Raw genomic sequence first — 27,643 nt, forward strand, 5'->3', positions numbered from 1 at the left:
TAACTTTAAAGAGCTATTAAAAGATTTATTACAACATTGTAGTCATTTTTATATTTTATACATAGCCTTCACAAGTTACAGCACAATAAATATCACATCCTTTACCTGGACGACTGGACTCAAGAGTTAAGAAAAACCCCTTAGTTGAAAAGCTGCCATGTTTCTGGTTTAAAAGTGTAACCGGTTTCACAGACGAGGTTTAAGACTAAAACACATGTTTGAGAAGTCTGAAATGAAACTAACTTGCACTGACAGATCTTAAAATATCCCAGGGGCATTGATTTGTCTTAAGATACACACCAGTAGGATCTTTACTAAGGCATGTTTAAAAAAAAAAATACTTAAACGTCTTAATTTAACTAAGCCTTATCTGTGAAACCGAGGGGTAAGAGTAACAAAATGTTCAACTGCAGTAATCCTACATAGATATGTTCAAAAAATGTCTCTAAATCTCTCAAGGAATTGCATCATGCAGGTTAACACACAACATATCTCAATACAAATTACCTTTAAAAAAACAAAAAAGACATTTAAAGTATACCTACAAGTGAAAAAATGCAAAGTCTTGTAAAACTACACAGTAGTAAGCCAGGACATTTTAAATATAAAAGTAGATCCAACGTAATGATAATGAAATATTTGTAACCTATTCTGACTAATCACATCTTTAGTTCATAACTTAAAATGAGTCTCCGTGTTTTTATTTTATGGAGCAGATCTAGTTCCTGTTTCACAGATAAAGCCTCATTTCAAAGTTTCTTCATGTTTTCATTTTTCATTTGTTGTTATGATTCTAAGACAAACATAGTACCAGAGATCACATATATAATAATTGAATCAGTAATGGCATTTACAATGCTTCCTTAATTACACTGTAATTAGAAAGACAACAAAGTGTAAGAACTTCATCTTTTCTCTCAAGGTTTGTAAGAGTCGAGACAGCACAAATACAAAGTCGAGCACTTTCTAAGCAAGCAAAAAGGAAATCAAGCATAAAGCTTCTTATCAAAATAATGAATTATCACCTATATTATTATCATAAATATAATTGAAAGCGAAATAACTAAACATAATTTATAAATACATTGACATTTCGATTACAAAATAAAACCTGCAACAAATAAATAAATGGCACACAAAGAAATAAGCATTTGATGGTAAATAATGACAATCACTGTTCAAGGAACAATCACATCCATATTGATGTAAAGACGTTCCCAAAGACTTCAAGCCAAGAATCATCCACACAACAGCATATCACTATTTCAAGATTGATGGTTAGTTTCAGGTCAGCTGTAATAATTCAGTTTGTAAAGCTACTCATAAAAGCAAACACGTGATCAATGATCAATAAAATTAAAAACCTTTCACTCTCCTCATGTGCAAAATATAAATTAAAGTGACCCGTTCATCCATCTTTAAGCGTCTGATAGTGTTTCAGTACATCTCCATCCTTTACTCTGAGCTCTGTGTTTAACTCTATAAATACACCACACACTGAAACACAAGTACAACTGCTTCATGATCTTCCAAGTGCTTTCTTCCACTACTGTACTCACTCTTTATACAAATGCATTGGATTGAAAAGAGCTGGAAAATGTTCCTCTCTCCTTCATTTCACCATGGCTGCAAGGAATCACTGGGACCGATTCTATAGTGGCCTGATCAGCTTCCTGAAGACTGGGTGTCAGAAGCCCCGCCCACATGTGACTCCTCCTCTTCCTCTGTGCTGTGATCTGCGGCAGGCTCTGGATTGGGTCCTGACGCGAGTGCCGTGGACGAGCCGACGCCGTTGGATGTGCTGATGGAGCTGTGCTGGATGGCCTCGTTCTGTGGGCTGCTGGGAACAGACATCTCCCCACAGCTGTCCTCCTTATCAAGCACTGAAATACAGAAGCACAGAAGCGACTGAGACTACCCTAACAAGACAGCACAGACATCAGGAGACACAGCGAGACTGAATCTGGGCTAATTTTAGCACAGGGAACTCCTGAATACACACTTACAATCTTACTTGTAATCCGGGGATAAATTATTTAAGAATAACACTCTCTGCATTTTTAAGATTTTATAAGGAACATGTGCCTTAGGTAGTGTTTGCTTAAGGGCTTATTACAGTTCTGTGTAGGTTCTGTTCCGTAGCATCGACAGTGTAAGCTACGCGTCGTTTTTTATTCGTACTTGTGTGTCGTTGTCTGTGTCGATGTGCAATTACACATGCAGACCACTAGTTGGCAGTATCCTCACGTGCAACCCACACTAGCAGCGCAACAGCCGAAGAAGCAGCAGCTAGGCAAGTAAACCTACAAACGAAGAAGCAGCAGCTTGCGTGAATGTTATTTGAGAAGGCCAGCTGTGATGGAGGTAAATAGACTGCGACTATTCTTTGCTTTTTCATCATCTTTGTTTTTACTGTCGTAAGCAGAAAACTGACATAAGGGGTTCTAGGGGACCAATCACAGTGCTTGTGGTACGCGTAGAACGTCAAGCTACGCAGAGCTACATACAGCCTACGGCGTAAAACCTACGCAGGACCATACATTGCGCTTAATGTGAACGTTTCTTGGGTGTGGTGGGTAATAACTTCAACAACAAATTTTCCACCCTTTAATTTATTTTTAATCAAAATTAAAGTGGACATTTATAAAAAACTTTTTTTAAGTACATGTGGGAAGTTTTAGCTGAAAATACCATATAGATAATTTATTATAGCATGTTAAAATTCCCACTTGGTTTGTTGATGGTGATTTGTTGAAATAGAAACAGTGGATAGTGCAGATTAAGGGGCGGTATTATTATAATAAGATCCCCATCTGACATCACAAGGGGAGCCAAATTTCAATGACCCAATTTTCTAACATGCTTGCATAAAATGGTTTAACAAAACGAAGTTACATGGTTATCCGTTTACACATTTTCTAGATTGATAGAAGCACTGGAGACCTAATAGCATTAAAACATGGAAAGGTCAGATTTTGTCCCCTTTAATACAGTGCCAGGGTATACTTCAATTTTTACGTGGACGTGAGGGTCAGCTTTTCCGTAATTTTCATTATGGAAAAGTATGTGTGTACTGTACGCACATCATTTTTGTATTTTTGTAACAGTGTGTACTTTGTATGCGCAGGTCACGTATACATGCACAGGTGTATGGACCAGGAGAGGTATTGCAAATTGTCATAATGCGAATGCATTATGGGGTGTACACACCAAACACGAATTCAACAATTTGCACGAGTAGATTAAATGTAAAGTTAATGTAAAGACGCTAGGGCTGTCCCCCATTTTAAATATCTGTCTAAAATCGATTCTGAATCTCAAAGCTCTGAATCTTTGTTTTATGCACAGTTTGTGCATGTACTCCGGCATTTAGTCAGTAGGAAGTCCTTATCAATCTAAAATCATTATGAGTCGGAGTCGTTTATAACGTGCATTTAAAAAAGCAACACTCGTCAAATACTATTATTCAAAATATTCTTTATTATCATGAAAATACTTCAAACAATTTGAAGAACAGCACTATAAATATGCCTCTAGATATTTCCTGAAATAGAGTTTGTAATGCTACTTTTTCTGTGGCACAAATGGAGTTTATGCACGAAAGCGCCCTCTGGCTTTTGGATGTGGCGGCATTTCATAGTAATTCATTAAAATTCATTTATTGAGAAAACGAGCAGTTGCACAATTAATTTTCATAGCCCTACAAAACGTGAATAGACACAAACTGACAGTGGCGTGATTGGGCAAAAACACGCACCATTCACCTCAATCGCGTCTTCACGCAAGTAAAAAATAACTCAAACGAAAAATTTGCATGACGAAGTTAAATCCTGGGAGTAATCTAGAGCAGTGCTTCCCAATCCTGGTCCTCGAGGACCCCCCACCAAAAAGATTTAGATGTCTCCTTATTTAACAAACCTGATTTAACTCATCAGCTTGTTAAGGAGACATGTTTACCATTTTAGAAGGAGGCTGATAAGCTTAAATAAGGAGACATCTAAAACTTTCTGGGAGGGGGGCCTCAAGGACCAGGATTGAGAAGCACTGATCTAGAGGAAGAAACACAATGCTGGGCGTTTGGTGTGCACGCAGCATTACAGTGCTTGACCTGCAATGCTGAGGTCACAATCCACATGGACACCACTTTCTGTAGTTTGACGCACAGGTGAATGTCGACACACGTCACGTGCAAAGGTTCAACTTAAACTTCTTTGGGTCTGGCTGAATGTAGCAAGTACGATTAAAGAGTTTCCCAGTCCAACGCTTTGTCTTTTATTAATCCCTGTGCACGCTTTGTAACCTTTAATTAAAGTTACAATGTCATTTTAAACCAACATCATCAGGGTGTATTAGAGGCTGTAGCATGAGGCCAGACTCTCGCACCCCTCCCCACGATCCCCTTCCAATCCTGCCAACTACTGCAGCGACAGATAATTACTGCACCTGATTTTAATGATACACACACAGGAGAGCAGGAGAGATGCGCGGTCCAAATGCCACCAGCTGTTCTGCAGTTGCATTGAATTAATTGGCTCCTGATGAGGAAGGGAACGAAAAAGGCCCGCTCGCGCTCTCCCTCGTACAGAAATGCAGACTAGCGCGATAATTAATGTAGCTAATGAAGCAAGCGCCGCCGAAATGGCACTTGATAATTAATGCGGGGCCATTTGATTGCGTGTGCGGTTCTGATACGTCGCAGACCCTATGAATCGACTGGGCTCCGATCGGGCGATGTGCTACATGTGTATGCCACGAGGTTGTAAATACCCTCGCCTGATCTGCGCGCATAAGGTTGAATTCGGCATAAATCAAAAGCGGGTTTTCTCTTCGCCTCTGTATTCATTTGTCTGTAATTACACTTAATGGTATTAAGCAGAAAAGAGGGTGATGTATTATCATACGGAGCCTTTGGCGCACCTGAGACAGCGCTCTGCTCACCTTCTCTCGAATCATCTCCACTGCAAGCAGATGGGGTTTGTGCAATGCCAAACGGAGACATGGCCCGTCTTGTTTGCAGGGCAGCTCGAGTAATTTTTTCCCAACTGCTACTGGGCCAGTGCTGCTCGATAGATTAAGGCCAGAAATACACATGCAATGCTTGGCCAACACTAAAAGCTGCTGAACACACACCATGTCCTAACAAGCTAAAACAATAAGAGCTGGACAATGTAAATGAGCCACTAGCCCCACCCACCTAGGATGGCTTGAGCGCAAATGGGCGTCAAATTAAATTTTGGGGTGAGCTAATCCTTTAAATCAAGCTCAACGCATTTTCTAAGATTATGTTTCAGGCCTAAACTCAAGAAACAAAACTGGAGCGTTCTGTAAACCAAAGGTGAGCATGAGAAACCTGTACAGACACATCACTTAGACAGCACTTTTTCATCGTATTAAGAACACCTTCTTGACAGGCGATGACCATCTGCCGCTCTCTGTCCCGCGATGAATGTAGCACACACCGCCGTTGTTTACAAACCCGGCAAAGACTGAACGTTGCTCTTCTGTGAGTCTCATTTGCACAGGTGACTAATATATGACCCCTCACGGTGCTCTGTGACATCTGCCGCGTAAACAGGATTGAAGAATGGTTTCGATCATTTCCATACTCTCCCCTACCTCTCCGAGACCCACCAGATGCTTGTAAATGAACCCGCTCTTTGACAAGCCAATCTCACCCGGCCATAATATGCATGAGGCCTGTCAGTCAAGCTGCTTAACAATGCCGTCGCATAATGAACTGCACGGCTGCGGCGGCGCATCCGAGTTGCGAAACGGCGCTTCTGTCAGCCTCCCGGCTATAATACACTCATTTTGAAGGCAATCAAGTCAGTGCCGGATTAAAGAACGATGGCTAGCGTACGCAAAATCGACGGCGTGCCGGAAATCAAAGTTATCTAAAAAATGCAACACAGGCAGCCATTAAGTTTTAGTGTCTGGCGAAGGCCGCGGAAGAGCTTCTGGCAGATGCGTACACGCGCGAGCACGATTGTCCCCACAACCGCTTCTCTGTCCTCGTGACAACAGCTAATTGATATGAAGTGGCTGCATATGGCAGACGAGCCACAGATCTGCACATTTCACAAGGCGTCATTAAAGCATAACGGCAAAAGACGCATGTGTAACAAAAGCAGCCCCCCGTTTCTGAATGCCTCTTTATCACTCATCTTAAAGAGGACAGTGCCACATACAACAGGGATCATTTTGCAAATATATGAGTCCACGGTCGTTCTACAGTAATAATGGGAAGAGATGAATCTGTGTTATTTTACACTCAGGGCTAGTTTATAATCCATTCCTCGCATTTCATCAAATACCCCACAGAACACTCATTAGGAATAACACTCATCTGTTACAGTCAAAAAATAAATTACAAAAAAAAATACTTTTACAACCCATTAAGCATGGCTGGCAGTCCAGAGATTTTAGCTCATTTTTACAGAAAGTCAGACAGTCTTGTCATGCGCGATGTGATGTCTTAAATCCTGATCTCAACTGAACACAGTGCAAATATGATAGTAAGTCTACAAATGCTGCCCTAATGAATACAAATCTCAGGCTGCATATGACTTATTTAATGTGACATTACGAAGTATCTGCCCTGGTTTGGTGGTGTGGTACTCACGATGGTATCCTGATTTCTTCTGTAGGAGTGTCACAGGACAGTCCTTATGAGCCAGCAGAAGCTGTTTCAGCTGAGCAACCTCATTACGCAGAAGAGTCACTTCATTCTGGACACAAGGAGAAGAGAAACAAGCACGTTACCTGTCAGGATACGCAAGGAATCAACAAAAAGATCCATTTGAGCTTTTTTGGGACACAATTATAGCTGCTTAATGGCAGTGTCCCCCGAGAGTGAAATACAGAGAAACCCCCCTCCTCCCATCAGCCAAACACTGTCGCCCATTCTGCCGAGATTTACTCTCGACTGCAGTTAAGACTCCCATGGGGCCGCGCTGTTCTGCATGCGCTAAAGACAGACTGTTTAACAGTGAAGGTGACTTTAACAGGATTTACCGAGAAACGAATGGCAGCGAGAAAAGGCCACAACACCCTGCCGAACATTTAACCGTTTCTTCTTTTCCTAAGAAACATGGCTGACATTTAATCTAGCAGTCTAAAAGCGTGCCAGTTTATCTCATTCCATCTGTTTCATCTTGCCAGTGTTGGCACGGTGGGCAGCAGAGAAGCAGATTTAAACACAGATGCTCCGACACTGCACGCATGTATCAACAAAATCTAAACTGCTCGCTGCCATCGTCCATTATGGCCACAAAGACGACCCCTCTTTTAGTTTTCTGGTAATCTGCTATCTCATTAAAATTCAATGTGTCCATCTAAACACAAGTAATACAGATTGTCAGTATGGACATCTACAGCTTGACTTGACCAAAGGCTACATTTAGATATATATGATTTTTTACATTTTACAGTAAACAGTTTAACTCTATCCCCACCAACATTTTTAATGATTAAATTAATGCCTTTCAGTAAATGTTCTTCTTTAAACATATAAACATATATTAAATGAAAGAACAGACCATCTGCTTTCAAACAAAAAAGTTTCATCTTATCTTCATTTGTCTTTTATCACCTCTCAAATTTAGGTAGGTTTCGTCAAAAACATCAAATTAGAAGCAAAAAGCCAAGATCATTGCATTTTTGTAAAGGACTTTTGTCATAGATTAGATTCAGAATGATGTTCAAAACATACACCGTTTTTACTGTTTTTGGATCAGTGGATGCTTAAGTGTTTTATAAGTTGGATAAGAGCGCCACCTTGTGGATAATTGCGGAAACACGGATTGTCGTAAAAACTCGTCATTGACAGGGAAGCGTTTTTTTCTTAATGGAGCACTGCAATAATAACTTGAATGAGTTACACTGAATTCAGATTCGATGAGTTCGCAACACAGGGAAGAAACTAATTTTGTTGGTGGACCAAAAATAAACTAATAAATTGCTGGCCGTTCAGTGTCTGAAATAATATATAAAACTATTTACTAAGGCTGGGACAACACGTGAACATCATCAACGACGTCGACACAAAAAATACATCAGCGCAAAATATGCGCGTCGATTCGTCAGACTCAAAATGGCAGCGCAGAGAGTTGTAGCAATGCAAGTGGGTCCAGTCCACGCTGGTTTCACACTGCAAGTGTGAGCAGTGCGTAAGCGGTGCATGTTTTTTTCAGCGCTCATGTTAACAAGCATGCACACCGCATGCATGAGCAGCGCGAGCTCGCCGTTCTGCATTGTTTCTGCATCGGTTCTATTTTTACTGCGCTCCTTACACTCAATTAAAGTGACAGTGCTTTGTTTATGGTTTAAAGGCTTGTAGATTGACGCGAAAAAGTGTCATTTTACCATTAAGAGAAAAACTTAAGAGAAAGAGATTTAATAATGTATGTGCTTCTTAAGTCTATAATTGTGTTTATATCTGTCATTACATGGACTAAACAGCACAAAAACAATTTAGATTAAACAAATCAAGTCATAAAAATTACTCTAACCATCAAAAGGCATATTGAAGAAATTTTGCTCATAAATGCATGTAAAATAAAGTAATGTGAACTTGAGATTTTTATACTGTTACTAAACTGCAAAGTATGCGCTGCAAACGCTTTATTGAATGCTACCTCTGACTAAGAATGCATTATTTTGCACTTGTATAGTCTTTTTATTTTGAAATTTTAAGAGCAATAAACATATATTGCAATGTTAAGGAATTCATGTTTTTTTCCCATTCAGATATGTTAATCAACATGTATAAATTGCTATTAGTCAATTAATGGGTAGATAATCAAGAGTCGAATCTAATCGAAGTTGAATCTGACAGATAAAATGAATCGTTAGATTAATCGATGCATTGAAAAATAATCGCTAGATTAATCGTTTAAAAAAATAATCGTTTATCCCAGCTATCATAGAAATATCAGTGGGGCTGTTAATGACGGAGATACGTGATTGCGTTATATCTTTAAAAAATGCTTTATTTTCACTAAAACTATTGTACTCAACAAAAACTGTTTTTTATGGATTTCTTAAAAGAATTGCAATATAATATGGTTAAAATATATAATATAATATATATGTATATTATTAGTGGTGTATAAGGACCTTATGTATTGTATTATCTCCTTATATGGAAGTAGCCATTTCGCGCTGCCATGTTTCTACAGTAGCCCTAAACGAACACACCGATCTAAAGAGCGCGTTTCATCACTACGTTGTCTCAGATAATGACATGTCTGTCCTGTTTGGCCCTGTGTACCGTAGCTTCTCTATGCGTTTTCGAAAAGGAGGGGTGAGCTGTGGACTGAGCCGTTGGTTGCAATTCATAATCTCACCACTAGATGCCGCTAAAACATACACAATGATCCATTAACTTGAGGCAGTTTTTGAATGTTGCAGATAGTTAGGAATTGCCCAGTATGTTTGGATAAACTGTTAACTTTTAAGTTAAATATGATTATTCTAATTCCAATTCCTTTATTCCCTGCACCCAGCTACTGAACTCTTAGTAACATCTAAACTGACATACGGCTTCCTCCCACCCTGCTATTCAATAAAGCAAAGATTGAAATCTATAACATCTGATGAATCTCAATTTTCCCATCTCGTGTTTTCAGAAACATGGCAGATAAAGAAGAGCAGGCCATTAAAGTGTTTAATGTCATCACAGACCGGCTGCATCCATAAAGACAGCACAGGGGGGATGTTTGGCCCGAGTGTTGCCGTGCGCTGGTCGGCAAACCCTGACACCTCATTAAAAAGCCAGTTAAGGATGATGTTAACGTAATTGAGCATCATTAGAGCTCTACGCTCTGATCAGCTGGGCCAACGGGGCAGAGAGGGACAATTACAGCAACCCATCAGTGCTGATAAATGCCCTCGTATTACACATCGCCTCTCGAATGCGCATCCTCTCGGTCTCAAACGTTCTGCTATTCGCCCAACAGCCTTCTTCAGCTTTCCATCTGTTTTATGTTAGTTTACTCGTTCATAATATAACCCACAAATTAATCGGCCTTCCCCCACCCCTCCGCTAAACCGGTGCGCTTTGTCTAAACGGACAAATAAAAAAGACAGCGCGCAAATAAACAGTGGCACATCTCATTAAATTGTCTGGAACGTGCCGCCGCCGAGCCGCACTCTCCGTTATCAGCAGAGACAACGGTTACGTGAACTGTTTCGAACTTGTCAGTGGCGGATCCTAATTGCCTGCTACGAAACGCGTGTTGAGAAAAAGACGGCTTTTCCTGAGAGAGTTCCAGGGCAGCTCACAAACGCTTCGACAGAAGAGACGACACGCATGTGTGCCGATGACATCTGGAGGAAACGTCTTTATTGACAGGGCCATATCGATGTGCGGCACTCAAACAATCACACGGCGGCTGTCATGCAGACACATTTCTTAATTTCTATTAATGACTTCATCGCCGTCTGTGTCTGGCTATCAGACGCACACTCATGTTTGACCACGCAGGTAACTTTTGACTTTAAAGAGCTGCTTTGTGCGTACCTGTAGCTGTCCGTTCACGGTGCTCATGTCTTCAGCTTTCTTCTCCAGACTTTGCACCCAGACCTTCCTCTTTTGCCTGCAGCGAGACGCAGCCGCTCGGTTTCTTTCCAGAAACTTACGTCTTTTCTCGTCTGGATCGTCGCTGGTGGTTCTTCGTCTCCGCCCGCCTGTACTGGTCGTGTGCTGGGCTGCTGGGGCTGGAGACAGCTATACAACAATCAAAAATATGTAAAAAAATATTAAACGCATTAAAATGACAGAAATGGCACCATTACACTTATTATTAAAAAAAAGGTCCAACATTCTGCCAAAATGAACCATTCATAAAACTTTCAGCTGTTTATTTTTAAAAAAAAACATATTTATGATTTTCTAAATTATTATTAAATCTCTTTTACCAAACATTCATCTGTTTTTTCTTTCGCATTTTTTTTCGCAATTGCAACAACCTTAAATAGTGGAAAACAGGACTCATAGCATTAAGGCTTATTTCTACTCCTGCGTTGTTGGTTACGTCAATGTGCAATTACACATGCAGATCACTAGTAGTCAGTCTCCACAGACATGTTACTGGTGTAACCTACAACAGGGCTAGTCAACTGGCGGCGGGCAGGGCCAAATCCGGCCCTGCAATCATGTTTATCCGGCCCGCAGGTAATCTTTGTTCGATTTAAAATCAGAGTGGTTACTTTAAAGACGCCACTGTACATGACAAATGATGGCCAATAAACGGGAAGGAGAGCCGAAAAGGAGCTGCGTACGGTGCCAACCATCTGTGGGAGTGTAAGTTTCAGATCCAATTAAAGCTTTGCATGCAAAAAAAAAAACTTGTGCGACAACATTGCATGTGACATGTCGACCGGAAGTGATGTATTTCAGTGTGTTCCAATCAAAACACTGAAAATTATTAATCCTTTTTTTTGTTTAACTCTATTAGTAACACTTGAATCCTTTAAAAACGATTGATTACTGATAAGTAAATTATTAACTATAAATATATTTTTAGATTAAAGGCTTTTGAAGTGGAATAAGCTTCTCTCCCAAGTTGACACGGATTTACAATTAAACTGAAATTTCATTACGACTGCCACTAGGGGGCGAACTCCGACAGTCGTGTCCGAATGTAGTTTTTGACATAACAGCATGGATTTTAGCAGACCAATCACAATGCTTGCTGTCTGCGTAGAAAAGATGCAATGTTACATTTTTGGACAGGTATAAATCACCCTTTAGTGTCACAAATCAATCACAATTTTATTTATAATGTTGGCTTGAGGTCAGTGTGTCACAAGATAAGTTACCGCAGTTAATTAACAAGTAATTATTTCAAAATTCATTGATCTTATTTAATGAATAAACTTTGCCATAATCTGACATACTGCTTATTCCCACCCTGCTATTCAATAAAGCAAAGATTGAAATCTATAACATCCGATTTCAAGTATCTCAGTATTTAGTATTTAGCACTCTGACCAAATTAGTTTTAAAAAACACATTTTTTAACAAACTAAATTTTACTAAACTAAAATCAACAGGAGACATACAGGAGTTTCTGTAGTGGATGTAGCTGGTTGCTGTAGTGACTTTGGACGGGGCTCTTCGGGTGGAGGCGGGTCTGGGGGCGGAGTTTGGCTGGCTGAGCTGCTCTGGATGTCACCTGCATCACCATTGGTTACCTGAGGGAGCTGCTGACTGAGGGCCGCCTTCAGCTTCTATAGATGAAGATGACAGGAGAGAATCAGATGCCAAAAATCAACATTTAATACACACACACACACACACTTACTTAGAGGAGTTTTATGGGCAAAGTCCACTTTTAAAAAATTCCTATCAGTGAAATCAACATACATTAGTCACAAAAAATCTGTAAATAAACCTATGATAAACTATCATTGTTTTTGTCACATGAGCACCAGTCTCAGAAAGCAAGCCCAATGGACCGTTCAAAAACGGTCTGATGCATAACGCACACACAAACAGAAAAACTGTCTGAAATCTGATTGGTTCGACACATTCTTTTAGGAGCCATGGGACACAAAAACCAAAGTCTTACCAGGTAGCAACAATAAGGCTTGTGATGAAGAATTATTTGCATGATTAAATGTTTCCAAAGCTTGCAAAACCAAATCCTTAAAATATATTCAGCCATTTTATTAAAAAAAAGCACACTTGTATATTCTGCTTTGTCCAATTTTCACCAATAGGGGTGAGCGGGGCACACTTACTGTAATCTGTGCTTTTGGTCTTTCTCTTGTCAGAAAATGACTAAAAGTTTGGATGTGTTTTGGTTAAGATATGGAGCAGAGAGTTTTTTGGAGGCAGTTTTTTCACAAAAATCCAACCAAAATCCAAAGTCACCAAATCCAACTTTATATTATTTTAATCACTGTCTTGTTACCTAAAACATAACAGCATTTTGAAACATGTCAGCAACTCCTAGTAACTTATAGCTGGGATTGAAAACATTTTTTACACAGCGGAGTTAGTTGTCACACAGTGTTACAATGAAACCTCAGGTATACAATGATAATGAAATAAAAACAATGTAAATACTATTCATCAAAATGATAACTGTTAATACAATATCAGAGAAAATAATTGTCATTTCTTGTCTTTATATGAATTAATGCATAATATAAGGATGGTTAGATGCAGGGCCGGGTCTACATTGCCCCCCCCCAGATTTTCCTTCTGCCCCCCCAAAAATGTCCAGCCAACCTTAAAATAACGGAGTGTCTTTAAACAAAAAATGTCTTCCTTAGCCAAGTGCTAGCGTTTATAGCTCCCGCCCAGTCTCATCTGATTAGCTTGCTCAAGCTTTGGAGGCCTTTTCAGCAGTATTTAAGTCACAGAAAAAGCACTACTGTTCTCTATGACGGTAACTAAAAAAAAAACCACATCTTTAAAATATATATCAGAAACAATGCAATTTAGTATTACATAAACGTAATAACCCAACACATATTAATTTAAAACTTTTTTTATAGTAAAACATGCCCAAAATATCCCCTTATCCTTTCTTGGACTCACCTCATTATTTATTCATTCAAATACAACAGCCAATGGCAAGTCTCCAGCAGCTTTTATTGTGTTTGTTTTAGACGTAGTTCTGTTTATTAAAATTAGAATATGCAGTTTGGTTGTGAATGATATAAGATGGTTATACAGTAAATATACAGTATTGTAACAGCTGAGCATCGCGTGCAGTTTTAAAATCAAATTTTAGCGGTTTTGTCATCGTCATTCATCAGCTCATTCAGCTCGCGTTTGAGAAAAACTTCACACGCAAAAATCTACCGATTTTTAAGTTTAGGACCAGCTTTCACTATGCAAGGTCGTCGTAAGGTAAAACGTTGTATTTTATAATGTTGCGTTGTATTATAATATCCAATTTGCTGTGTTATGAACAAAGCTGTGTGATTTATCTTTGGTCTCATCGCAAATCTCCCCTACTTGACCTTTAAGACCGACACCAAAAAAACTATAGTTGGTTAGTTGAACATTAGACACTTCTTGACCAAAAAAAAAAATGCAGTGTTCAACAGACATTATGCTCAAAGTAAAAAAATCTGTCTAGGTGCAGTGCATTTAACAGTTAATCTTCTCTTCAGCACTTTTATAAACCTGCAGGATAACTGCAGTCAAATGAAAAAGAAAAAACATGGTGCTATCTTCCTCTCTCAGGGATCAGGAGGCTAAACTACATTAGAAAGATGTGAGAACTGAAGATTAGAATAATTAACTTCTGCAGAAAACCAGAGGCAAGGATTAAAACAACATATTCATCACAGCTTTAAACAGATGCTTCCCTCAGAGCTCTTCCACAGGAGTAAGAGCTGTCGTAGCTAATTCCCTATTCCCTGGAGACATCCATGATTTTCTCTTGTCAGGGAAATCTGCCTTTCCCTGGCGTACTGTAGCACAGAGACCTCAGCGCTAAGTGCTGTTCTATATGAGAATCCCCTAATAATGACAACACCAGGACTATAGAGCTACATTTATATTCAAAATATATCGTCATATGCATTTTGCCTAAAATTGCTTAACTTCTAGGGAAACCACCTTTTTAATCAAAAAGCCAATGTTGCTAATAAAATTCAAAATGTTTAATACAAAAGTATAATTTAAGTGTGTGAAGTCATTTAAAAGATTTATTTCTAAACATATGTTAGAAATGTATTGCTGAAGCACATTACTAAATTGTGGCGTTACACTATTAAACATTTTTCTTTTGTGCAGGATTATTGGGGCGGGGCTAAAATGAGTGCTCAATGAGGGGCCCCGCCCCTAACACAATGACGAGCATCAATTCAGGTTGTAGGGGTATTCGAAAGTTAAAAGAGACTGCAGCTTTTCCGAGAGTGGGCGTGTTTTCAGAGCCAACAGCGGACACGGCCCCAGCGTTTGAGGGCAGAGAATCCAGACTATATTTTAAAGCTTTTGTTTTTTCAAGATTTTATTTACTTGACGGTTTATTTCGTCTTTCAAAATTGGCTGGGAGGTTAATAACATATTTTTTCTGTGGTGTGACAAACTGATTGTTTCTAAAGTCAGTTTAAAGTCTGGTATTGAAATGTGTTCTCGGTTTTTTTTTTCGATTTCATTCTAATAACTTTAATATTTTTAACAACAAACAGAAATAAAATGCAATAGTAACCTACACATTTGACTAAAACAGAAAAAATTTTACCATTATCATTTGCGTGATGCTTCAACTTAATATAATTAAACAAAAGGATTTCCAAAAAATAATAATTAGTGAAAGCAAACAAATGATCTTTACTCTATACATATTAAATAGCAAAATGCAATCTTATTTTAATTTTAGGGGGGTTTTATATTCACATTCTTCATTCTTCATCAATAGTTATTTTGTATAAATAAATATAATGTAAATTCTTAATATATCTCTTTCGATTGTATTTCTATAGATCATATATCCTCTTAATTTCACCGTTAAACCCTTTGGAGGAAGCAGTTATTAGTTCAAACCCAGTCAACCTTAAAGGAAAACATCACCGCCTCTCAATATTCTACTATGTTCCCACCTCAACCCAAACAAATCAACACATACCAATTTTTTTTTCAATGCGTGCACTTTTAATCTCTGCACAGCGCCCCACGAATGCGCCAGCACCCAGCCCAGCCCCACTCATTCCCACGGCTCCAAACAGGGATGAATTAAGAAGCCACCAAACACTTCCATGTTTTCTCTATTTAAAGACTGTTACATGAGTAGTTACACGAGTAAGTATGGTGGCACAAAATAAAACTTTTGTTTAGAGCCATAAGAATGAACGGGGCCAAGCTAAATGCCAACACACCCAAGAAGCGCCGCACCAAGATTGTGCACGCATTGAAAAAAAAGGCATGCATCAATTAATCCAAGCTGAGGCAAAAACATAGCAAAATCTTGAAAAACGGTGGTGCCCTCCTTCAAGTTAACAAACCCCCCTACAGCAGGTGAGGTGTGCAACCATAGGCACAGTGATGGAGGATGCATTAATTTTTATGGTAAAAGAAGAAAAGAACATTATTTTAACAGCTATTCTAGCCAGACCAATCTATCAGGCAAATTAGTTTATGGAGCAGTACCTTGCCGAACTCACATTTCCACATGACTAGAAGGGAATTTTTCACATGAAACAATTCATAGAGAGTCTGTGAGAGAGAGAGAGAGAGAGAGAGAGAGAGAGAGAGAGAGAGAGAGAGGAATGTGTGCAGGGCCAGTCAGATACATATTTCATATCTGCCATCGCAGTCTCATCAGAACACTAGCCCAACATCTCGAGGGTTTCTTTCAACCATCTGCTCCTTTATTACTTATCTTTATTTTGCAACTAATTAACAGCATAATCTTCTAAATTCAGCAAGTTAATTATCATTATTGTGGTCTTTGCAGCATCATCAGTCCTTGTAAAGTGCCATGTCTGTGTGGCTGGGGAGCGAGCGAGCGCGAGATAAAGAGAGATGGGGGGTGTTTGGTTGATGAGGGTTCATTAGATGTTTTCTGATGAGTTGAGGTTTTGTAAGTGTTTTCTGTAAATGGTGGGTGGATGAATATGGTATACTGTGTATTTTATGTGAGTAAATGTATGTTCATGTGCTCTGGGTGTGTTGGTCCGTGGAGATGGTGTGTTTTTATTGTTGTTTAGAGCCATGCAGAAACAAATGCACACTGATTTGTTCACATGGATATCTAAGCGCCTGACAATTCATGACCGCTTCAATAAAATAAGACTTGGAAATCACATTTTTACTTCAATGAAAGAAAATGTACAGCCTTCAGAAAATGGAATATTATTGATATCTTTAAAGGGGACATTTCACAAGACATTTTCAGATGCAAAATAAATCTTTGGGGTACCCAAAGTATGTATGTGAAGTTTGAGCTCAAAATACCATATAGATAATTGAGTGAGCAAAAATGTGCTGTTTTTGGGTGTGTCCTTTAATATGCAAATGAGCTGATCTCTGCACTAAATGGCAGTGCTGTGGTTGAATAATGCAGATTAAGGGGCGGTGTTATCCCATTTTGACATCACAAGGGGAGCCAAATTTTAATGACATATTTTTTCACATGCTTGCAGAGAATTATTTACCAAAACTAAGTTACTGGGTTGATCTTTTTTTACATTTTCTAGGTTGATAGAAGCACTGGGGACCCAATTATAACACTTAAACATGGAAAAAGTCAGATTTTCATCATATGTCCCCTGTAATATTGCCTGAGTAAGGTCATGTAAAAGATTGAAATCAATGAGTAAAATCACATTTTGATGCTTTAAGGTGTTACAGACAGGGTCACATACAGTATGTTTTTGAATATACTATAAGGTACATTCTGCTTACTTATGAAATGATTTTTTTCTCAGCTATTACTTATGTTTTATAATACTCATCAATTCAGTCACACTTTAAGGCTTAAAACTGTAGAAATTCCTTGTAATAGACCTTCAATAAATAGGTTATAAAAGTTTATCAATTACTTAGATCTTTATATATAGATTATATTGCATATATATTTTGTAACATGTTTATTGCTTATATGTAAAATTTGCACTTTTGCAAGTATTCACAGAGAAGTTTGAAAATAAACCCAAGTGGGGATGTCCCAATCCCACTTTTTCATTTCCGAACCGATACCAGAATTCCTTATATCAGCCGGTACCGATATCTGCCCGATACTACTGTAATTAAATGTGTATACTGCTTTCTGCTAAATCTAGTATAATTTTAAATGTTAAAATAAATCATTTAAAATGATTTACAAGTTACAGGAAACATAAGTAAATATTAATCATGGCAGTGTTTAGGAGAACATACAATAGGTACGTTTGATCAATTAAGTATGCTAAATATTTCTTTCTTAATTGCGTAAAACAGTCATAGTTAAAAAGGTTTAGTGTGCAGATGGTTATTTTGGGAATTATGCGTTTGACCGGACTTTTTATGCACATTCTGGGTGCAGAATTGGCCCAGAAGCCCCGATACCGATCCAGCATATCGGATCGGGACATCCCTAAACCCAAGCATGGCAGTTCAAGCATTTTTGTTTCGCTCACTAATTAAGTGTCAATAAAATATAGAACAGCGCTAATGTTCAACAAAGTTGACATTGATTCAGTAATAGTTTTGTGCACCATCGGTTCAAACATTCATAGTATAATATTACTTAATATTTAACCTAAAATTGTCTGTGAACATACGAATGGGTGAGTTTAAATTTTATACTTATCTATGTCCTGACTCCAACCCCATAATACTAATTTAACAACAATCCCTCTCACACACGGTTCAGACTGATGCCCTCTAGTGCTCTTATAATCAAACTACAATTTGCAAGCTGGCAAGGATCTATTATGTGCCAATGTTGTGTACTGTATATCCTCCAGTCCCTCGGGGCTCAAGCAAAATCTGCTTACACCGAAACATACTTGAGGTTTCATGAGGATTCATATGTAAATTAGAGAGTGGAAGAAATTACCATCTTGGCTTCTGATTGGACAGGCTGTGGAGAGGAGGGGCCGGGGATTCCAGGGACACTAGGCACTACGGTGACTGGTCTGACCAGCTGAAAACACACAAAAACACAGAAGCAAAGAGCTTGTAAATGATCATCTGAACTCCTAATAGCAATAAAAACTTTTCTTTTCTGGTTGAGCTACAGGACAGCCACATTCTGTTTTAATATGCCATGAACTAGTGATATAGTGAAAAATATTCATATATTCACATATAGATGCTTTTCAAAAGCACACCAAAGTTCTTTAAAAAAATACCATGTCCATGCTTAAAAAAAGTAGTTAATATCATGGTACTTTATTATAAGCAGAAGATTTATTTCTCTCTCCTCCTGCTGAAAGCCTAGTGATGTTAATATGTACTCCTCCTCAGCGACTATCAGTCACTATAGAAACAATCGTGTAATGTAAGCTGATATTGGGGATGCTGTGGTGAGATAATTTTCCACCAGTTAATCAGCATGTGACAAAGTGGGAGGGGCTTATAAATACATATGCAACAGTGCCCATTTTACTTAAACTTTTGAATTAGAGGCAATGCAGCGCTTATGTATATTGCTTTTAATCGCTTATGAATCAGCATGCAATGCGAGAGCAACATTTGTGTATTTAGTATCTCATTGTTAGCTTAGCAACATCATTAATGCAAAAGTAGACTGGATTTACGTTTTAGTTACGACATTGCCTGATGTTAGGGTTGCCAACTGTCCCGTATTTTGAGCCTAATTTATTTGTCCCAGACAGGACGTCCCACATCCAATTTTTTGATTGCTTCGCTGATCTAACTAGTGACTGATACAACAGACTTGTTTGACTACATGTGGCCCCACAAGAGATAACATCAAAATCCCGCGAGAGTGATTAGAAAATGTTCTCGTGGTACTTTGATGTCATCCACCAGTCAGTTCTTGCGGTGCCACAAGCAGCAACAGCAGCGCTGCTGATCACGACACTTGAGAATAATCTTTGATACCTTTCATCCAATCACAGAACGCTTCAAGCACAATCAGTATACGTTTAAGAGGGGGAAATAATACAATTTCATGTTTGCTTTTTATTGTGCATGTATAAGATCTGCATTACAAAGCTTGGTCTCAATCCTGAAGAGATTGCAGAGTGAGAAAGTTGGCAACCCTACTTGATGTCTACATAGTACGTCATAAAAAAGAGCTAAAATAATTACGTTTTCAATGGAATAATAAAAAAAAAACGAAAACACTGTTCATTTATAGTCATTATTAATTCAATGATAACATTCATATGTCATAATACAGGATCTTTATGAATGCATGTAAAAGAGAGGAGTGTGACACTTACAGGAATGGCAGTAGGTATATGGACACTGGAGCTGGCGATGGTTGCCGGGATGGCGACTGGCATGGTTTGACCATTTGGCAGCTGCAGAAGAACCGGAAATGTACCTGACACCGGACTAAAGACAAAGACAGAAACACGCAAATATTATTCAGACCAAATGTAATAATGACATACAGCAAATACATGATATGATGTAAAACCTCAATTTGACACACAATAAGCAAGTACAAAAACACAACACAGCATCATGCTTTAAAGTCAACATGAAATGACATTTGCAACTCCCTATTTAAAGATAACTTGCCTTAAACTTTAACACTATATACTAGAAGAGCTGCATTACCTACAAAAAAGTCTATTATTTGGCCTGTTTGGAGATTGGTTAAATTAACCAATAGCTTGCAAAGCCACCAACCAAAAAAGAAAACCGTTTCAGAGGAAAAGCAAGTTGATGTATTTCGATGAAAGTATTATGACATTTCTTTTAAATCATGCATACAGATGAGTTATAAACTAGACTTAAAGTGTTTGTTAAGATCAATCTGAATTTCATGTTGACTTTAAGTATTTAAAAATAATAATAATAATAATAATGAAAAATGCCTTGAAGAACTAAATTTTGGTGCATAAAACAAAGCAAAAAGCTCAAATGAAAACCACTAAAGTACTTTAATGGTGGAGCACTTCAAAATTCTACAATGTAAAGGTAAACACACATGAATCACAAGTAACTGAAACCGAATCAAAAGGTCTCCCAATTAAATGAGTGTCGCAAGCGAAAATGCTGAACGAGGCACGTAAGAGAAAATGATGGTAAACTGAGATAGAAGCAGAATAAGCAACGTTTAGAAGTTACTTACACTATCGGCCTACTAGAGGACGGGACCTGGGTTATAACAGAGCTAGATGTCGGAGATGGAAGGGCTTGCTGAATAACAACGCCAGCATCAGAGCTGGCCAGAAGTACACTGGGGACTTGAAGTGAAGCAGGACGGACTATAGTGGATGGAGGAAGAAAGGTCGGCTGCAAAGAAACCTCCTGAAAACACCACACGAGAGCCAAGCTGCATCAACCGCTCACACTTCTGACTGCTTCAAGTCCTCATCTTAGTCAACTCTTTCTTACTGTGTTAGATCTACAATAAAGAGCCTTCACACCTAAACATAGAGTGCCTGTATGTTCACATAAAAGGCATGTATAGCTTTACAGCTGCTTCGGCACCACTTCAAAACATTAAAGGAGATGTTCATCCAAAAATTTTTGAATTTTGGTTCATTCACACTGCCAATGATTTTCCGGAATCTGTGCGTGCTTTCACACAGATGCCGTAAAGATTCGGTTGAGACACGTGACGTGTTTAAAGTCCTGCACTTGGTAGTTTTTTTTCTCTGCAGCGCCTGAAGTTTATTATTTATTTCTGATTTCACTCTCAATATACCACTCGCATGCATTTTTGTTTATGATAAGATTATAAAAGAGTGCTTGATGTGCTGTTCTAATATGTTGGTGAATGATTTCAGCGCTGATCTCTGCTTCAGTCCAGTTTGCAGATATTTCTCATCGTGAATGTTAATGTGCATTTAAAAACCCCCATTTTAAAGAGCTGAATGATATATCTTGTTGCGGTAACACACGTGCATTTTTGTTTATTATAAGCTTATATGAGCACATGACGCACTACTCTTTTATGGTACGTTCACACGGGGCGTCAGCGTTAACGCTTCCCATTCACTTTTAATTTTATGCTGAATTGAATTATGGATCCGTCGGCGCCGCGTCAGTGCCGTTGTTCGCGGCAGAAGTTGAACATTTCAGCCAATCAGATCGCCTTATGCAAATAACCTAGGCAGAGCCAGCCAATTACGTTTTAGAAGAACGGAGCATGTGTAGCGTCCACTGTGATTGGCTGTTGGCCACGCTTCAGACAAGCCTTCCGTTAAGCGTGAACACTTACGCCCCGTGTGAATGCGCCGTTAAGCTGCTGAATGATGCAGCTTTAGCGTTGATGGTAACAAGCTACCCGATTTCTGCTTCAAGTCCAGTTCGTGAATGTTAATCTGCATGTAAACTGCATTTTAAAAAACTAAACCACTACATGCCCTTGCGGCATTGTTTCTGTGTCTTATTCACACTGAGGGCTTTCCGGGAATGTTACGGCAATGTTACTAGGTCCTCTTTCCGGGAGCGATCCCAGAACATTTACGGGACGTGTTTACGTACACACAGAAGCCTGTCTGCCAATTTTACAGGGATTTTCTGGGACAAAAGTGTAAATGGGGTTTTTGTTTCTTCCACAACTGCTGAGAGCGCAGGTGTCATGCAGCTTACTCCTGGGTCCTAAAGTACACCCCATTACAATATACGCAGACAGATGACTTGTTGATCTGTCCTGTGTTTATATGAAAATCTGATTTACTCACTTATTTGAACTAGATGAACATTTATCTCATGCCCCCAAATGTGTCATGATTAATGTTACTTATTTGACGTTACATGTAAAATCAGATTTAAATTTGGTTTGCATCAGAACTTTTTTACATTTCTAGAAATTGTTTACAAAACCACAATAATATTGATAACCGCTGTGATTTTGGTCACTATAACCGTGATGAAAATTTTTCATACCGTTTCAACTCTATACGCACCCTCATACCATCCCAGGTGTAGATGACTTTCTTAGGCTCAACACAAAGAAAGTTTTAAAATCGGAGACCATCCAATGACATTACCAACGAGAGCTGTCAAATTTTTTAAAATAACTATTTTTGGGGAAACTATTCCTTTAAGGCATGCTTCTCTGTTCCAAAACCTAAGAAACTCCCCACATCTGACTAAGGGCATCACAGTCATGCTGGCAATGTGTCCATACACAATAGGTGGCAAATTGTAGCTGCATTTTAAGATATTTGGCCCAAAATCGAATGCAGAACATGTCCTTCATAGAAAAGGCAGACACCAGCAAAATACAAATTTCTGTGTAAAGTAGACACTTAAGAAAAATATTTATTAAAATATGTTTTATTCAGTGCTGAAGTACTAAAACTTTTGTGTGGTACACGTGAAAGTGACCATTAATAGAGATCCTTTTCATAAAGACAGTTTATGTTCGTCTAACAAAGAATAGCAGTCTATGTAGATTTTGGAACATAGTTATGAGCTTGTTAATTCATGACATAAGGATACTGTTTCCAGGTCCGAGCCTCCACTAATTTCAATAGATGATATTATTTAAACAGCCGTTTATGAGTACTATTAATTCATATCACAAATTTAAGCCAAAATTTTTGTACAAGTCATGTACACATTTTTGTACAAATCAATTTTTGTACATATGTTTTTTTTGTACAAGTGTACACTGCAGTCCCCAGGCTCACAAATTACAGACAGCAATATATTAGTATTTGGTAAAAAAAATCCATGTCTGGTTATCTCGGATTTTGTTATGAACATAAAAATTAGGATCGGGTATTTTGATAGTTTTGCATTATAATATGAGTGTATGTTAGCATGATTGTTTTGTTATTTACCCATGGCATTTGAGATCGGTTAGACCCTGAAAGTGATACGTCATGACTTAATATGACTTAATAGCTAAAATCATAATTCTATATAAGCCTACGATCCACCATTGTGAATTTACAGTGTAATTACTGTAATGGAGGTTGATTTAAATGAAGATTCCTTTCTAAATCACAAAATTCAGAGATATATACATTAGATCTTACTTTCAAAGCACATATATAGCGGTTTGGGGAAGACCCATGTCTTACCTTGTCATCAGTGGTAGTAGACTCAGGGTGGGGGAGTGGACTGACTCTGTGAGACTCAATAGATGGGTGCTCCTCTATTTTGTTTCGGACAACAGGAGTCACTAGAGGAGACAAATCCAGGGGCAGCTGCAATAACCACACAAATTACAATTTGATAATACACTCATAATCTGGCATTCATAGTTATCTGTAAAGGAATTTCAGAGAATACACAATAGCAGATAATGTAGTATGAGATTTTGATTTGATCTATTCAAGTTTAAAGTCGCAATGAAATTGAAATGAAAAACTATATGTATATTTTTTTAATATTGTGGTATTATTAACAAATGACTTATCTGTGAGCTTCATTATTTTAAAAAAATGTGTGTGTGCTCATAATCTTTAATCAAAAATGCAAATCTCCTCCCCTCCTCAAAACGATCTCTCTTCACTTCCGGTCATATGGTATGGCAGGTGGGCGGGGTCTGGGAGAAGATTGCAGCGATTAGCAACTGGCAACACAACCCAACCTCAAACGATCCAATCAGATCTCGATGGACAAATTCAAATCCAGCCCTGCCTTATTTCATTTCAGAAGCCGTTTCATTCGGATATACGTCACCATGGGGAAAATAAGGCAATCGCTACTTCCGTTTCATGGCGACTTTAAACAAATCATTTTTTGATTGTTTAAAAAACCCCCAGTAATAATCGAATAATAATTGCAAAAACTGATCATTTTAACTAGTACAACTTGTATGTTTAATTAATCACTTTATTGTCTAGTTGCCACCGGGTCGCAAGAACGTCCTGAAATTTTTTTTTAATAGCTACGTTATAGCTTAATCGGGTATTTTGTACTTAAAAAGCCGACTTGAAATAACATAAATCATTTCCACTTTTGTACAGAGCTTCACTTTCTCTTTTTCGTGGTCTCTCTATATCTCTACCAGCGCAGCGGCAATCACATTGCTGTCAGAGTTTGAGCATACAGTACTTCTAAAACACAATCAAAGTATTGCAGAGGTATGAATTAATGAATCATTTGCAAATGTACATCACAAATCATGTAAATACGCGGAGACGTTCAACTGTGTGACATCGCAAATGACTGAAAAGTAATCATTTTATTCTTCTGTAAAACAACTTCAGAATTATCCAGCGATTGTGGCACCATGATCAAAATAAACTGCAGTAATAATATTTTAACGGCTACACTTTTAACGTAGGTTTAAAAGGAAACTGTGTCAATCATCATTATGGTAAACGGGAGTCTCCGTGCCTCCGCGCCCAGCCGCAATTCTTCTGGCATATCTCCTCCTTCACTGCATTTTTCTTCCGTTCTGTTACTTGAACTTGGGGCTCGAGCCCGACCAAGATTCGAGCTGCCTTCGAGAACAGCAAGCCAAGTTCGTTTACCGTTAATTATTAAGACTAAATGGGCAGGCAAACTGAAACAATGAAAGTAAAAAACTATCCGTCAAAATATGGTTTTACATGTCTATATGAAATATACTATAAATAAAGCAATTATTCATTTTCCCAATGCATGGTTGTTTGATCTTTCTTCCGTTTAAAACGTTATACATTTTGCAAAGGAGGATTTTCAGCACTTTGTTTGAACAGCAACTCAGCACCCCCCCCCAGACCTCAACCCCCGGTCCGCGAATATTTTTTAAAGCTGAAACCGGTCCGCGGTGTAAAAAAGGTTGGGGACCCCTGGTCTAATGCCATCATCAAAAAAAAAAATCCTAACATCCTGCCAAAATATTTAGTTTGTAATTATTTACTTATGTGGCAAGCAGACGTGATATAAGGGCAATAACGTGAATCTAGCAAGGTTGATATCGCATAATAAACCCTGTTTTGTAATAAGAAACCACTGGATGTACAGTATCCCTTACTTGACACACAGTAAATAGGGCTGTTTTTGATTTCATGCCGTCTTTAGACAACTTTGTCATACAATGCCTATAAAACACAAAATGTTCTTGAGCCATTTACCTTTTTAATGTCATCCTCCGTGGCCTTTTTAAAGTCGTGCTCAAACGGGCTGGTGAGCTCATTAAACAGCCCGACCTCCTCACAGTTCTTGAGAAAGCGGGTCGGCGTTGGTGTCTGGTCTGTAATGGCACAGCAGCTCATAAGGCAGTAAAATCATAAAATAAAATAGTTCACACACCGTTGTTTGATCTATTGCTGTGCACCAGTGACTTCTCAGGCTTACCAGCAATGATGACACTGTCATTGCGTGCTGGACCAAACCTCAGGGTCATCTCATGTTTGTGTTTATGCACCGCCAGGTGGTCTTCATTTGTGAATCTCTGTTACAGGCAGACAACCAATGTGTAAATCAGTACAACAAAGGCAACAAAAGACCAGACATGCAGTGTTTATTTTGAAGGCTGAAGTGTTTTAAAGGTGACATAGAATGGTTGAACGGAGTATTTATCCTTGTTCTGTGATGTGACATGTAGACAAAAATGTTTTTGTTTGGGTCTGTAATGTCTTAGAAGCTTCATAAAAACCTCTCTCAGATAGCTCTACCAGGGTGGGGGATTTTAAACAAGTGGTTTTGCACCTATTTGGCTCCCCCTACTGGCTTAACTTGCAATCTCATTACTGATTGGCTGACTTTGCTGCCACTCAAAAAATGTAGCCAATTATTTTAAAGTGGATGGGCAGTTAGATGCCTGTGATGTCATAAGCATCAGTTTTTCAGATTGGGCTGTTTTCTGGCTGACATTTCTAAAAGAGGAATTTCTATGAGACTGATATGTTTAGCATGTTTAGCACTTTTTGTATGTTTGTGAATGTGGGTTGACTACCATTATTCAACAAAGACAAGGTAAAAATGTTTTTTCATTCTCTGTCCCCTTTAAGTGTTTCACGTGCCTGTCCACAGCCAGGAGCAGTGCAGAGAAATGGTTTATCATCGCTCATATTCACAGCTTCAATCTGCCACCTGATAACAACAACAAAAACAAGTTAAACACAACAATCGTTGATAACCTGAGTGATAACAACATAAAGGCACAATGCTGCCATAAAACACAATTGTGTAATGTTATCATCTACCACCATGTGCACCACGAGTGTTAGCTTGCCCTATTGTTGCCAACTCTGAATAAGTTGTGCATCAGATCAAACTGCCAAAGCAGAGGGATGTGTAAATGAAAGATTTTGAACAGTTAATCTCATGAGTTTAATGCTCAGACTGCTGTTCACAACCTATTATCACATTCTGCTCTAAATGCCATGCAGTAAAATAGTATTTATATTTCCATAAGGCTAACGTTAGATGAGATAAGACTACATTTCTTTAATTTACACAAACATTCCCCGTGGCAATGACACTGTATCAACACTGAACATCTTGTTTACATCTGTCTCAGTAAGGCTAATCGCTGCTAGCGCCGTTAGCCTCTCTTTCTATTCACCTGAACGGGACCGTGGCTAGCTCTTAGCATGATAGTTACCCGTCGCCAAGTTATTAACAAAGAAACACTGCCGTGTTTGTATTGTATCGCAAACCTTTGTTTGAATTTGATTTGTTGTATATGCTACCTCCTTCGCCAGGCAGAGGCTCAAAAAGACGAGTCTGTTTGTTTATAAATATTGTGTATTGATGTAGTTACTTACCCGCGGGCTGAACCTTTCAGAGCCAGAGCTCACTTAATTCAGCTGTCGCGAGAACTGTAAACTCCGCTGTAGCCCTGGGAGACAAAGCCAAACTCTCGCGAGAATTCAGTGACCAGGCAGAGCCAAGCCCTTTAAAACATGATCTCGCGAGAGTTATGCGTTCTTTTGACCCATTAGGCTTGTTTGAGATGCAGCTTGCCTTGCCTGAAATTCAGACGAGAGCAGACGGCTGCAGTGAGGGGAGGAGTGAAAAAAGAGCTTTTAAGTCAGACACTTCACCAATCTCGCAGTCCAGTCGACTACAAACGTCAGCAGAGGCAGAGATCACGTTCGCGTATTTTATCGCGGATTAAATAGATGCAACTTAAATACCAATAAATTCATT

General features: G+C 38.7%; 1 protein-coding gene across 4 annotated transcripts; it reads right to left on the reverse strand.

The window, feature by feature from the left end:
• Positions 1-27,347, reverse strand: atf2 (activating transcription factor 2). Of its 4 annotated transcripts, none has more exons than XM_055215111.2 (12): positions 27,259-27,346; positions 26,512-26,581; positions 25,844-25,940; positions 25,621-25,739; positions 23,635-23,760; positions 20,724-20,902; positions 19,864-19,978; positions 18,510-18,596; positions 12,067-12,234; positions 10,523-10,729; positions 6,623-6,728; positions 1-1,883 (listed from the first exon to the last, which is right to left on the reverse strand). In XM_055215111.2, exons 2-12 carry the CDS (start codon positions 26,557-26,559, stop codon positions 1,666-1,668), a joined length of 1,470 nt encoding a protein of 489 aa, XP_055071086.2. In that variant the 5' UTR covers positions 26,560-26,581; positions 27,259-27,346; the 3' UTR covers positions 1-1,665. The 4 variants fall into 4 exon arrangements, with proteins under 4 accessions (XP_055071086.2, XP_055071087.2, XP_055071088.2 ...); XM_055215112.2 differs by lacking the exon at positions 27,259-27,346 and adding an exon at positions 27,151-27,216; XM_055215113.2 differs by lacking the exon at positions 6,623-6,728 and having other exon boundaries at positions 27,259-27,347.
• Positions 27,348-27,643: the final 296 nt, after the last annotated feature.

Source organism: Misgurnus anguillicaudatus, chromosome 17 (assembly GCF_027580225.2).
Source record: "Misgurnus anguillicaudatus chromosome 17, ASM2758022v2, whole genome shotgun sequence".
Taxonomy (NCBI): domain Eukaryota; kingdom Metazoa; phylum Chordata; class Actinopteri; order Cypriniformes; family Cobitidae; genus Misgurnus; species Misgurnus anguillicaudatus.